General features: G+C 44.4%; 1 protein-coding gene across 3 annotated transcripts in view; it reads left to right on the top strand.

The window, feature by feature from the left end:
* rab11fip3 (RAB11 family interacting protein 3 (class II)) overlaps positions 1–12635 on the top strand; it is a 28379-nt gene extending 15744 nt beyond the window's left edge. The window contains exons 1-12 of one of the 3 annotated variants that reach the window (XM_041963166.1): positions 283–386; positions 1321–1493; positions 5633–5827; positions 7788–7925; positions 9008–9043; positions 9184–9277; positions 9508–9752; positions 10183–10264; positions 10378–10515; positions 10664–10819; positions 10967–11107; positions 11204–12635. In XM_041963166.1, the coding sequence (XP_041819100.1) occupies positions 324–386; positions 1321–1493; positions 5633–5827; positions 7788–7925; positions 9008–9043; positions 9184–9277; positions 9508–9752; positions 10183–10264; positions 10378–10515; positions 10664–10819; positions 10967–11107; positions 11204–11317 (1575 nt within the window). In that variant the 5' untranslated portion in view covers positions 283–323 and the 3' untranslated portion in view covers positions 11318–12635. Of the gene's footprint in view, positions 1–282; positions 387–1320; positions 1494–5632; positions 5828–7787; positions 7926–9007; positions 9044–9183; positions 9278–9507; positions 9753–10182; positions 10265–10377; positions 10516–10663; positions 10820–10966; positions 11108–11203 lie in introns of those variants that run through there. The other 2 variants (XM_041963164.1, XM_041963165.1) reach the window with 2 other exon arrangements.
* Positions 12636–13773: the final 1138 nt, after the last annotated feature.

Genomic DNA, 13773 nt, shown 5'->3' with positions numbered 1-13773 from the left:
AGGAAGCTCCCAGGAGCTAGGAAAGATTAAACAGTTGCTCAGCTGATCGTTTGGTGTTTTAACTCAGGCCTGTCGGGCAGAAGGCTGCTTGATTGAGCATTACAGCTGACTTCTGCTACTCTTTGGACTTTGCCTCTGTCTCCTCCCCTTTGACCACCCAGTGGAGCTGAACGAGGCGTTACAGTATTTTCCTTTTTTTGTTTTTGTTTTTTTCCAAACGCACTCTCTCCCTCTGAGAGTGAAGGTGAGGAAGCATTAGTCGGAGTTATCAGGAGGCTCTCATGGCAGGCCAGCTTTCCTGTCAGTGAGGCCAGCCAGAGACAATGGTTCTGGGCATGGTGGATAGCCCTCTGGGCCCTGCTCCTCCTGAAGTTTCATTTGTAATGGTACGTTATGCTTTCCAACATGACTCACCTGTCTTGCCTTCATTATTGCTTCACAGCTGCGATACCTGATAGTGTGTCTCTAGTTGCTAATAGCTTCAGAAGGTTTTTTTTTTGGCATGTATCTATGGGTTTTGTGCTGGGCATTTGGTATTTGTTACTTGGAAAGCCTAAAGCTTGCTCATTTTGTTTTGAGCTTGTTGCTCAGAGGTGTTGGTGCAGCAGGTTTAGCTTGGAACAGCCATCTGAGTCACAGCAGACTGTCTCTGAAGTCTGTGTATGCTCTATGATTTGTTTGGTTGTCGGCATAATTGGCGTCGATACCGGATGGCTAGACTCGAAGATTCAAAATAGACCATCTTTGAAATGGCTGTTTTTCTCACACACCTATAGGTGTGCTATCTGCCTTTTGTTTCACATAATTGCAAATCATCCTTATTAGAAATACACCGGAAGACATTATAGAAAAGTTCTGTCATTATTGTTAGACAGTATGCATAAAGTAATCACAATGCATACTCCTGTTACTCTTTATAATGATGAAAACAGCTTGCTGAGCACTATTTCTTTGTCTGTGCAGCATTGCTTTAAGTTTTCTGCAGCAATGTTATGATTTTCCTCAGAGTTTTTATTTATGCTGTTGGTCATCAGTGATTTATTCTTTATTTTGTCAGCGTTGTTGTCCTTCTTCCCAGCTGTTTTATCTATTCCAGCATAAGTATATTGAGAGCAATGAAAAACAACAGTCAAATTCCTTCTATCTGTACACATTCTTGGCCAATAAAACTGATTCTGATTCACTGTAGTTTGTATATATTCAGTTCCGTTCATATTTATTCCCTGTTGTTGCCACGAATGGTCAGGTCAGTATGGATTTGTGTTTTTACTGCTTGATGGGCATAATGTGTTTATTCTTGTTCCGTTTCTGTTACTGCAGCAAAATGAGGTGACTGACAGTGCGTACCTGGGCTCCGAGAGCACTTACAGTGAATGTGAGACGTTCACAGATGAGGACACGGGGGCCCTGGTACCGCCCGAGATGCATGAGGATGTGGAGACGGACAGCGGCATTGAGGCCACACTGCACGACCCTGAAGATGGCGGAAACAGGTTGGGATAAATTTCACTCTTGGCCACATACAAAACCTTTCACAAGCAAGGACGGGGCAAGACTCAGAGGGTTGTACGCCCTCTGCTTTGTGTTTGAAGCTGAGAAGGTTAGTGACTTCTGTCATACATCAACAGTTGTAATCCGCTTGTTATGAGAACCAGGTCAAGGTCATAATGCTGTCCGTAATTGCTGCTGGCTGCAGAATTTGCCATAAATGTGCCTCAGATCTCCAGCTAAGGGTTAGTCCTGGAGCTGCCCTGCACTGACCTTTCACACAGATCACGTGGCTTACAAGTCTTGCATGTCCAATGCTGGATCACTTGGGCTCTATTTGGGTCACCAGACAGGCAGGACACAGCCACCACTTGATTGAGCTCACGCCTTAAATATACCAGTGTGAAGGAAGTCAGTCAAACATGCAGTATCTTAGTGTTCTTCTATGTTTGGTTTCCTCTTTTTTCTTCTCATTTGTCAATTAAATAGCTCCTCACGTACTTGTGCACCACGTATAGTCAGAGGCAGCTTGAGGCAACACTTCACATAGTCAGCAGGGACGTTGACTGTTGATGTTTTCCATACGGCTGAACAGGAAAGCTCATTCAGAGATAACTTGAAATGTGCACAGTGTGAGCGCCAGAGACCTTGAGCACAGAAAACCCTTCCACCATTCTTACCCGAGTCAGTACGTTTGAGTGGATGGTACTTTGTGTCGGCCGAAAAGAGACCGCTCATCTTCTCTGAATTCTCGGTTTATGGCATAAACTGTAAATGATCACAGTAGGTGAGATATTTTTCATGTCCTTTCTGTAGCCTGGTGTGTTTTTCAGGAACCACTTGAGTTCTATTCGTGCTTTGGTCACGGCGACTTCAATTTTGTCTTTAGACTTGAGTTGAATTCTTTTATTCTTTCCTTATAATATTTATAATATTTGATATGTTAGTTTTTTAGAATAACAACAAAAACAACAACTGAGGCTGTATGTGTGCACTAATCGTTTTAGTTCAGACTGCTTTGAGGGCCAATGCAAAGCAGGATTTGCTATAGAACTGAAGCTCAAGGATGCATCAATACCTCAAACTTAGGGCCTGTAAGTTTTGACATTTTTATGTCGCTGAACTGTTTATGTTGGCTAGCCTGTTGCATTTGGCATTGGTACGTTCCACAGCTAATGTGGTAGTAGCATCTATTGTAGCCCCACACGAGAGCAATGTTGGCGTATTTAATATTGAGGGACAGTCGAGACAACATGTGTGAACGTTAAGCCTCCTTTGAAGGCAATGAAATAACAAGAGTAGTAGGCTGGATGTGGGTACGTTGTTTTTTTTTTTCACGTTGCTCTTTTTGTCGTCTCACATAGCCAGACATAACATTATCGTACTGTGACACAAGCTCAGCTGGTTTTGTTGTTACAGGGAAGCTCCTTCTGCTGCTGTATGTGAATGTACTTGAAAGACATGCCCCTTGGTACCTGTTTTTTTTTCTCCCAATAAATACTGTTAACCCACACCACAGTAAACTACATTTGTAATATGTGGCATTGATAAGCACACTAGTGAGTGATTTTGGACCAGAAAGATAGTAACAAAGTGCCTCTCAAACCCTGATCATGGACTCAGTTTCTTTTGATTGGTAAAGGAATATTACTTATCTGAAATGGATCCATTCGGGCTTATTGTTAAAGGCAGGTAGTGGCTGCAGATGAGGTCTATATGTCTGCACATGAAGGTTCTTGTTGATATGGTATTTAGGGCAAAAACAAGGAAGGAAGTGCAGAGGAATGAGGCCTCATCTGCTGACTCTGTGACCGGTCTGTCCGGCTGGATGATGGACTGGAGTGGTCGGCTTGACGTGGATGTGTTTAGACTTCCCATTCCATGATTGAGCCTTGAATTCCAGGAAGTGTTGAGTCGGCTCTTTTTTTGTTGTTTTCCCTTTTTTCTTTCTTTGGCATGGGCTAATCTGAATCCCCTCCACTTACTCATACCATCACCCTGTTAAATCCGCTGCTGACGGGAACCTAACACTCATGCTGTACAGCCCCATGACCTTTATATTCTTTCATTTCAGCCTGTTTACCAAAAATTCGGAAAGTCGTGGCTAACTCACCTCCCGGAATAAAGCGCGTTCTTGATTAAGCGACATAATCACGCAAGTGTGTATCTTCACAGTCTGTGGTGGAAATGAGTTCATATGAAAACTATGCTCATGTCTCTCATGCCCAAACATTTAAGATGTTTTCAAAGTCAAAAACAGATCAGATCAAACTCTGATTCCAAAAAAAGTTGGGATGATGTCAGTACGAGTACACAAGATATTTAATGTTCAAACTTAGAAACCTTTTGATTTTTGTAAATATACACTCATTCTGAAGTTGAAGCTTGCAATGCGTTCCAAAGAAGTTTGTACTGGGGCATGTTTACCACTGTGTTACAGCAGCTTTTCTTTTATCACTCAGTAGGCGTATAGGAACTGAGGACACTAATTGATGAAGTTTGTGAAGTGAAATTCTTTCTCATTCTTGCTTGATGTACAACTAAAGTTGTTCGTACTGTTTGTACGTACACTGATTTAACATTGACTGTGAGTAAATGCAACTGAAAGGTCAGGAAGTAAACTGAGATTCTGCAGCCTGGTTAGCCTGGCTACCTCTAGCCATATTCAGGGTAGAAGTATATGCACTGGACTGGGGATTAAGAATCTAACAGGATTAGCCTCCCTCCACCCTCCTCTGTCCTACCCGTGTCCCCACACACATTTGGCCCTCGGCCGGTCAGCAGGACTGTCTGTTGACCGTTGCTTAGCCTCAAATCTGATTAACCCACTCACAGTCAACCCTTCCTGGTACAGCCTCAAGTCTGTTGGGTGGCACAGACGATGCAACATCAGTCATGCGGCGCTGTGGATTGGCAGCTCATTAGGACCGCAGACTTGGCCGTTCACAAAGGCAGACCTTTTGTTTTTTCCTCCGAACACTAGAGTCGTGTTATTTTTTTGTTTTAAATCGGTGTAACCTGCGAAACTTCAGGATTCCACTCTGGTTGTCGGGGGTTTTAACTCCAGTTGCTCCACGGCTGTCACGCCAGGGCAGTGGAGGCCGTTTAAAGATGCGTTCTCTCTCTTCACCGTCCCTCTGTGCGAGGGACCTCAATATGGGGCCGAGTAGTAAGAGCCTGAGTAAAGGGTAAGTGACTGCAAAATTGGTTGTGTTACTGTTTAATCATTCAAGCCCGATGCATGCACAGGGCATTGCTGCAGCTGAAGTTGCATTGTTGCATTGTTAAAAGAGACTGAAGAGTGTTGAAAGTGTCATTTGCTTCAAATTGGATGAAGGTCATTTTTGTTGGGCTCTGTCATTGTATGCTGAGATAGCAAGCTTTTCTGCTGATTTGGACATCCTGGTCCTGTGTGTGTTTAAGACATCTAGCATATCCTGTCGGACAGCAGGAAAGACCAGCTTTCCTGTGAAGAGAAGATCAGAGAGTTTCTTTTCTGAAACTCTTGTAACTCCGTCACAATCACGGCACAGACTTCTACGGCCACTCAGTCGTTTTCAATTCTGAAAGCCAAAGCCACAGCCCCCTTCTGTCAGCGCCGTTAAAGACGTGCCTTAAGCTTGACCCACATCCATCTACATGAAGGTCCCTCTCACATGTCTCCAGTGTTCCCATCATGTTGTGCATCACCAGCGGGGCACAAGACATTTTGTTTCAGCCAAAGCAGCCTTTGGGATTAATGTGAATTAACAGATTACCTTTGAAGACAAGTGATCGTCGAACTTGTCCAGATTGCCGCTCTTGCGGGGGCAAGATTAATTGTGCTTGTTTGGGATTTATAGTCGGCTGTAGTCATTTCCAGGCTTCTGGATCCAACACACAAACCTTTTGCCAGCCTTTTTTGAACTCGTTACCAAGTTGCTATTGCTGAAGCATGTCTGTTTTCTTTGAATGGAGTCAAAAGATGGACCTTGTTTGGTTTGGCTGAGATTGTGGTTTCTGAAATAGAGGGTTATGTGGCTTTGTATACGCAGACGCACATCCATTTTTAACCTACCCAACGACGCTGTTGTGCACACAAGTGAGCACACACACACGCACACACACACACTCTAACAGTAATCCATTCTTCTGTGCCTCTCAGGTTTTCCCTGAACTCCGAGCTCCACAACCACCAACCCAGCTTGGCGACAGTAATTGGTGGAGAGGAGGAGCACTTCGAGGACTTTGGGGAGAGTAATACTTCAGAGTTGCTCCTGGAGAGCAGCGTGGAGGGGACGAACTCCCCTCTCGTGCAGCCCCCTGAGCAGGTCAATGGCTCCTCACTGCTCTCACCCAGGTATGAGCTTGTCTTCCCTACACATCTAAAACCAGAGACACGGTGAAACGTTAAGTGACAAGGCAGTGTTGGAATGTAGCCAGCCTGAGGATTAACTGCTGCGAATATTAATATAATTTTCACCAGGCTGTCAGCTTTGTCTTGTATCAACCCTTTCTGATAAGAGGTGTGAGACTGTTACATTCTCAGGTTTAAATGCCCCTATTTACATTCTTCAGAGAAAATGTTTCTCTTTCAACAAAGACACTGAGGTCAGACGTAGATAAGCGCTTTCTGGAGACGTCCTTTGTCCTTCTTGCACTTATCTGCCTCCTTTTCTGGTCAAGGGCGAGATAAATGAAGTGTATACAAAGTTCATTCTGTTAGTCTTACTCTCACTGTTTCTAAGTTATTAAAAATGTGCATCTTAGCCTAAATTCTGTTCAAAGATTTTGCTTCCTCTCACAAATAGTTTGAGTAAAGGTTTCAAACTTACGCTGTCTTATGTCTTAAGGGTTGCGTCTGTTGCCAATCCTTCTGGGACAGGCAGAAGGTGGATGTTTAGTTCAGACATCTTAAGGAGCATCTTAGAAGCTTTGCCTCTGGGCTGCAGTAATACTGATACAAGTTGACTTAAGCAGCACAAGGTGTCCACCAAACACCAAAATACAGCCAGATTTACAAACACACACACACACAAACACTCCTCTCTATGGCACCATTCATCTGTGGTGACGCCTCTATTGTAGTCATATTTTTCTTCCCTCCTCCTGTTTTCATCAGAAACCCAAAGGCGGATAATGCGTAATTCTCACTTGTGTGATATTTCCATGATTTGCCTGGCCAGGAAGCCCTAACTGTTAACTGCCAAGTTTTTGTAGTTCATTGACAACACGCAAAGAAGTCTAACTAGATGGGCAGGAATAGTGATAATGAATTTTAGGATTTTTTTTTAAATCAATTGAAGTTGCTAAAGCTACTTGACTTAAATATGATGCTGTCATTGTAACAGAAAGTGGCAAAAGGATACACAAACGGATAAAACACATACAGGTTAATCATGCATCCTCAAATAATCATTGAAAATAAAGTAAGTTCAGTAAGTTTACATTACATGGCGTACAAGTTGTACAGAAATCTGCATGGTGGTTAAAAAAAAAATCACACGCACACAAAAACAAACTGCATCCCACAAACTTCACCCACTCAGTGCGAATGCGTCACTGTGTTTTGAGCCAATCATGCTCATTGTTGGCGCATGTAGCAGTGCTGCCTACGCACACCCCCACGTTTATCCATCTACATATTACAGCACTTTGACAACGCGCACACTCTGTCGAGTTGCCTCTGTTCTACAGAGACGCACTTCACCGTAGGCATGATTTAACAAAGTCGTCCTTCACGGCGTCAGGAGAAAGCAGCTCGGTACGACGGCGCATATGACCATCAAGTGACACTCATTCAAAGTCTGCCTTGCCTCGTTTGTGCCTACATAAACAGGAACCTGTGCCAGCGCGTTGCATAATTCAGACCCGACTCACTCCCTGAATGAACAATCAGCTGGTAGAGGTGACGTGAGGAGAGGGTGCACACTCCAAACAGTGAAATCATCTTTGTGTTCTGTTTGTTTCCGTGAGAACTGAAGCTATTTTGGTTTGTTTAAATTAGTTGCCACCATTCTGCAGCTTTTTTGGGCTCACAGCAAAGATGCTGAGGTTGGATAGACGATAATGAAGACACATCAACACTTTGTTCCTCCTCAAGTGTTTTGTTTCCTTACACTATCCAGAAAACAAACCACAGCCACACTGTAGTCTGTCTCACACCTCCCTCCCACTGTACCCTCACACTTTACTCTCTTGTGAATTTCACTAACCCCCCCCGCACCCCTCAGAGGTGTCCTGTCCCACCTCAGTGCACCCCTTCTTGTCCATCACTCACCACTTCCTCCTCCTCTTCCTCCCTGTTTTCCTCTTTCCAGTGCACCTGCTCCTCTCCCTGACTGCTTTCAGAGCTTCCTCAGGGAGGAGGCGCTGGACTTTTTCTGTAGCCAGTGTCACAAACAAATAAGTCGTCTCGAGGACCTCTCCACTCGCCTCAATTTCCTAGAGATGACTAGGTAACACGTCATTCACAACCCGCTCCGACTGTAGGCTGTGTGAATGTGTTTGCAGTGCTGATTAGATACAGTATCATGCATGTTCTCATAATGTGCTCATGCTGTGTTGGACTTGCAACAACATGGTGCGTGTTATGTCACAGATTGTACTTTCGCACACACACATTATGGTGCATTGTGTGGGTCTGCTTCAAGCCCATCTTACCTCACGCCGTTCTCAGTCTTTTTCATCTGCACCCACTTCTTGTGTTTTGAGTTGCGGTGTGTTAATATTTAGCATTTTTTGATGGAAAAAAAATCATTCAAGGCATTTCAGTGGCTACAGTGCACTCTTTAGGTGGCGGTAGCCAACTCCTTCCCATTTTTACCATATGTACAAACTCTGATTTGTCATTCATACGTTCAAACATTTTGCTCATCTGGAAGTAAGCTTAATAGATTGTTTGCACATGAAACAGTAACCCCCAGGTATCGCAGGTGAGTGGTGTCTATTTTCAGCATTTTTGGTTCTTCATGCCATTGTCTTCATGCTTCATTTGAGTTGTTGCAGAACGACTGCTGGTAGTACAGCTTTTCAAAGAACCTGCCTTTTACTGGAACAGACGTGCTGATCCAGGATTACTTACCAGTGGCTTTATTACAGAAACTTAGTAATACCAATACCAATACCATCATTGTTGATCTGTTCAACTACTGAATTTGAGATGCAGGACTTTAGAATTCACTATAATGAATTAAAGAGGAATTAAGAAATGTATAAAACTCCCTTCAGGTTTTGTTAAGTTTCTGTAATGGTGCCTGTCAGTCAGGCAAAACTGACCCTGGGTCAGCACTTTTGATATATGCTGCTGTGTTTGTGTTAGATTGCTGTGATGTGTGAATATCTTGTAGCTTTAGTTTGAAGAAAAACCCAGTGATTTTTCCGTAATGACCCACATCAACATGCCCTTTTGTCTGTGGGGCTCCTGTGCTAGTGGAGAGAGGGATGGGAGGTGGATAGGACGAATAGCAGGAGATAGTGTCTCTTTCCTTTATCCCCTTTCTCTTCCTGACCATTTTCCTGTTTTTGTCTCCCCATCCAGCGCTGGCAAGAGGCTGTCCAGCAAGAAAGTAGCAAGGTAAGCTAAATAGTTGGCTCCGAAGGGTTCGTATTTCTCATGTGATTGTAACGGAGAGTTTATGTTTGGCATAAGGAAATAGCAATTTATCAAACTGGCTCCAGGGACAGTCGAGTTGAATTTTCCCTCTCCCAATGCAGACACCTCCTCCAGAACAGCTCCATGACTCTGGATACTATGAGCGACTTAACGCGGGACATCCTGGAGCTCGCTGACAACGACATCACAGACAAGGTGAGGGCTCATGTGTCAAGGAAGGTGACTGATGATCTTTCACATCCCTCTGGTTGCACATATTCACACCTGTGAGCTGCCACAGTTTCACCTGTTACAGTAGCTGCTAAAGGAAGAAGGAAAAGCAGTTACATTGATAGATACTTAAGTACTGCTGTCAAATGCATCATTGTTGATCACTCTTACAACAATTCCTGTGCCGCTAACCACGGAACATCAACCTTTCCCAGGTGCTCCTCCTTGAGCGTCGAGTGGCGGAGCTGGAAAAAGAGTCAGAGGCATCAGGGGAGCAGCATACGCGGCTGCGCCAGGAGAACCTCCAGCTGGTGCACCGGGCCAATGCCTTGGAGGAGCAGCTGAAGGAGCAGGAGCTCCAAGCCGACGAGCAGCTACAGCAAGAGACTCGCCGTCACAAGGACGCCCTGATCAAGCTGGAGAGGGAGAGGGGGCTGGAGCTGGAAAACCTGCAGGCCAGGTGAGCAAATGAAAAAAGGAAAATTCCAAATATATTTATTGACTGTTCAACAGATTGATTTATGGTTGGTATAAGATTTGCACATACCTCCTGGTTTATTAAAAACAATTTGGCCCCAGTGTTTACACAAAAAAAAGATCTAATTGTAGTAGATGTTTTCCATACTTTGTGATAATTTTAACTGTATATTGGTCTGTTTGTTGTGTTAGACTTAATGTTATATTAAAAACACACCATCATTGTAACACCAGTAGTTGGCATGTTGCTTGTTGGAGGAATCGTGGCACAACACTGCCACCCTCTGGCACTACTCTGCCACTGAATGTAAGCTGTTTTTTCTGTGAGATAGCGTTGTTTACTATCAACAAAGAGTGTAGATGTTAATTTGTGCTTGTACTGTCTGTCTAAAGGATTTGTGTTTGCTTCTCAGGCTGCAGCAGCTGGATGAGGAGAACAGCGAGCTGAGGTCATGTGTCCCTTGTCTTCGAGCAAACATCGAGAGACTAGAGGAGGTGAGGGCACTAACATCACATCTCCTGGTTTGTCTTGTCTCCCTCGTGCTCCTGCTGCAATCTTTCTCGCCAGTCTTAACGCTCCTCTTTATTCCTGCCTATTTATTTTTCAGGAAAAGAGGAAGCTGCAGGACGAGACAGAGTCCATGACGGACAGGCTGCAGGACGAGACGGAGTCCCGCAGGAAGATGGCTGACAAGTTGAGCCACGAGCACCACCAGAGTCTGAAGGAGAAGGAGTGCACTCAGGAGGTGGGGCTGCGTTTACTATGTACAAAATAAACAGTGTTCTGCGTACAAAACACTATACAGCTTTGAGTTAGACAACATCACTGCTGTATGTCACTCTAGCATCCCCAAAGATTTTTCCTCACCGATGCTTGATTTGTTTGGACCACAGCTCATCGAAGACTTGCGTAAACAGCTCGAGCATCTACAGCTGTACAAGCTGGAGGCCGAAGCAAAGAGAGGGCGCACACCCGGAGCGGGGCTGCAAGAATATCAGACCCGCACCCGCGAAGCCGAGCTGGAGCAAGAGATCAGACGGCTCAAACAGGTAGCGCCCACGCTCTGAGCCATTTTCTGCCTCCTCAGTCATTCGATGCAAGACTGCAGACTGCTTTTGAAATGGATGAACGGAAGAATTTAGGATCCGGCCTGTACTATTTTTATGATGCATTCCCGTTTGACCTAACCTCTCCAGGACAACCGTAGCCTGAAGGAGCAGAATGACGAGTTGAACGGCCAGATCATCAACCTGAGCATCCAGGGAGCCAAGAACTTGATGTCGGCCTCCTTCTCCGACTCGCTGGCAGCGGAGATCAACTCCGTGTCTCGCACAGAGGTGGGTTTAGAAAAGATGTTGTAAAACTCATTTCTCGGCAGAGTGTTTTGTTTTTTTTTTTGTAATCTCCACTGACTTCCCTTTCTCTGTTTCCAGTTGATGGAGGCTATCCACAAACAGGAGGAGATCAACTACAGGCTCCAGGACTACATTGACAAAATCATCGTGGCCATCATGGAGTCCAACCCCTCCATCCTAGAGGTCAAATAGACATGATGCAGCCACACACGGTGACTCCTCAGGCTGTTAAAAATACCGATAGAGGATGTAAAAAAAATATTCTGACGTCATTTTGGTAGGAAAACAGCAACGCACTCGACTCCCCTCCCCCAGAAAAGAAGAATTTGAGATTTCTAAGAAGTCCATGGCTAAGCAGTTTTCCCTTAGATATCCCTTGAGTCTGTGCTCGTCTGTGAGTGTATGTGTTAACCCTCCTGTGTGAGTACACTTGGGTTCTGGTGACTTCCATCTTTTTGGCCAGAGGGACCCAAGTGCCCCCCCCCCCCCCCTTTCTCGTGAGTGAACGTGCACAAGAGGTCGGTATCACAAAGAGTAGAAAAACTTCCCGTCCCTTTCCGGAAGCAAAGTGTCAGTGTTTGACCGAGCTACGACAAACGATCGGACAATTACACAGTACCGAAAGGCCTTAAATGGAAGGTGATCAAAGGTATTCATTAATTCTAGGTACCGTACATGCCTCTGTTCAGTCAGTGGAGTGTTGCTGGGACGGCGGTGGTGCGTATGTCGGGCTGTGATCTCCCGAACCAGGCTGAAACGTGTTTTCGTCGCCGTATGAAGCGCGGGTCGGGAGATCAGAGTGGCGACTTCTCTTTTCACTTTGTGTTTTAGTGCGTTTAGAGCTTGCTGTGCTGCCTACCAGTCCCCGTAGCAGTGTGCTCTGTCCTTTACCCGACTGTCTTTCCAGTGAACCCAAGTGAGGGACGTTTCTCGGGGTCCAGGATGAGAAATGCCCGGAGGGTTTCGTGTGTGTTTATGTGTATGTAGTGTTTGACCTTTTTCTTTCTTTCTTTTTTTCTCTCCGTGTTACATTAACGTTTTCAAAAACGCTCGGTGACACTAGGAGAAGTAATATAAGCTTCGGCGTCCCAAATGAAGGAACTGGGTGGTTCTGATTTGCCTCATCTCTTTTTTTTATTTAATTTTTTTTTTCTTACAATGAAACAGGGTCCCTGGAGCTCAGGTGGACTGGAAACCTCCAAAAACACTACATTTCCCATCACTCCCTGGCACAAATATTAGATAACTGAAACATATCTCACGAAGTGTAGACCGGGTGCTGTAACTGATCACATTTAACCTGCTCGTGCTCACAGGCTCACTTTGTAAACTCTCCAAACACTTGAACTAAGCATGAAGGGAAACTGAGGAGTGATCCTGGGAATCGGAGTGTAGTGTTTTTGAAGCACAGCCCACCTGAGCCCAGTGTTCTCTTGCTGAGTGAAAGTGATGGGGAGCAAATTAATCCAGGTAACAGACCCCCCCCCCCCTCTTTTTTTTTTTTTGTTGTTGTTGCACAAGTGATTTATTGTCAGTAAAAATCTTGACATATGACAAGTTGTACGTGAATAATCAAATGGTTGTACTTTGCACTACGTTTTGTTTTGATTTCATTATTGTTTTGTTGATAGAAAAACAAAAGGTTTATTTTGAAGGGATCAAATCATAAATGAAGATAGTTTTGAAGCCCGTATGAAGATGATGGCGTGCGGGATTTGTTGCTACTGACATGCCAGCAGAGTCGGGACTGGCGTGGGCTGCATCCCACTCACGCTATGGAAGAAAAACACATCACACTTAGTTTAATGCCATATTGAATTGGAGATACTCAAGACTACTACGAGAACTTGCAGCCATGTCTTAAAATGAGTTTAATTTTCATTTGCATAGTGTATTTTTTCAGCCATCAGGAGTTCCTATGAGCTTTTTTTCTGGCTGTTGGCCAGTTTGATCTTTTTCCAGACCAGATATAATACCGAAGAGACGTGGGAGACTTTGGTAGCAATAACACTTGGCAAGAAAGTGGACATTGGTGGAGGGCAGATGAAACAAACCTGCGCTTTATTTCCACAACATCTGCTTTTTCGAAGCCGTACGGACTGATTTTGGACTGATGCCGTGCTCATCGGTGCTGTGCAGCCATCTCAAATATATCTGGACATTTCTTTCTGACTCAGAAACTGGACACAAGCGTCAGATTCACCTACCGGACGTCTTGATGGATTAAAGTTGAAGGGTAGTCGGAGGAGGCACGACACCAATATGCTAAGAAGAATTGCTGTTTTTCACCCTGTTCACCTCTGTCTCACCACTCTTCTTCACCTGCCACTCCATGGAAATATGGCCTTGGATGTAAATGACTTGTACATGTAAAGTTTTTTCTACACTCATTCTAGATTCTAGGTATTTTTATAGTCGAAAGAAAAGAACATTTCTTCTTCTCGTCTTATGCTGAGAGACAGCTGCCTGTATTCTTCTCTAGCATGTAGCGTGTACAGTATCCGTTTTTTTTTCGTTTTAAATAACATGCAGATATTTATTCATCATTTGACACAAACGACAACACACACTCTGTGATCTGTTCTGCTGAAAATACGTTTGTACATTTTTGAATTCACAAAGGGGGGGGGGGGACTGCGGGAGAATGA

The sequence above is a fragment of the Chelmon rostratus genome, chromosome 21 (assembly GCF_017976325.1).
Source record: "Chelmon rostratus isolate fCheRos1 chromosome 21, fCheRos1.pri, whole genome shotgun sequence".
NCBI classification, from domain to species: Eukaryota; Metazoa; Chordata; class Actinopteri; order Chaetodontiformes; family Chaetodontidae; genus Chelmon; species Chelmon rostratus.
Note: the sequence above shows the minus strand (reverse complement) of the source record. Positions and strands in the feature narration are given on the sequence as shown.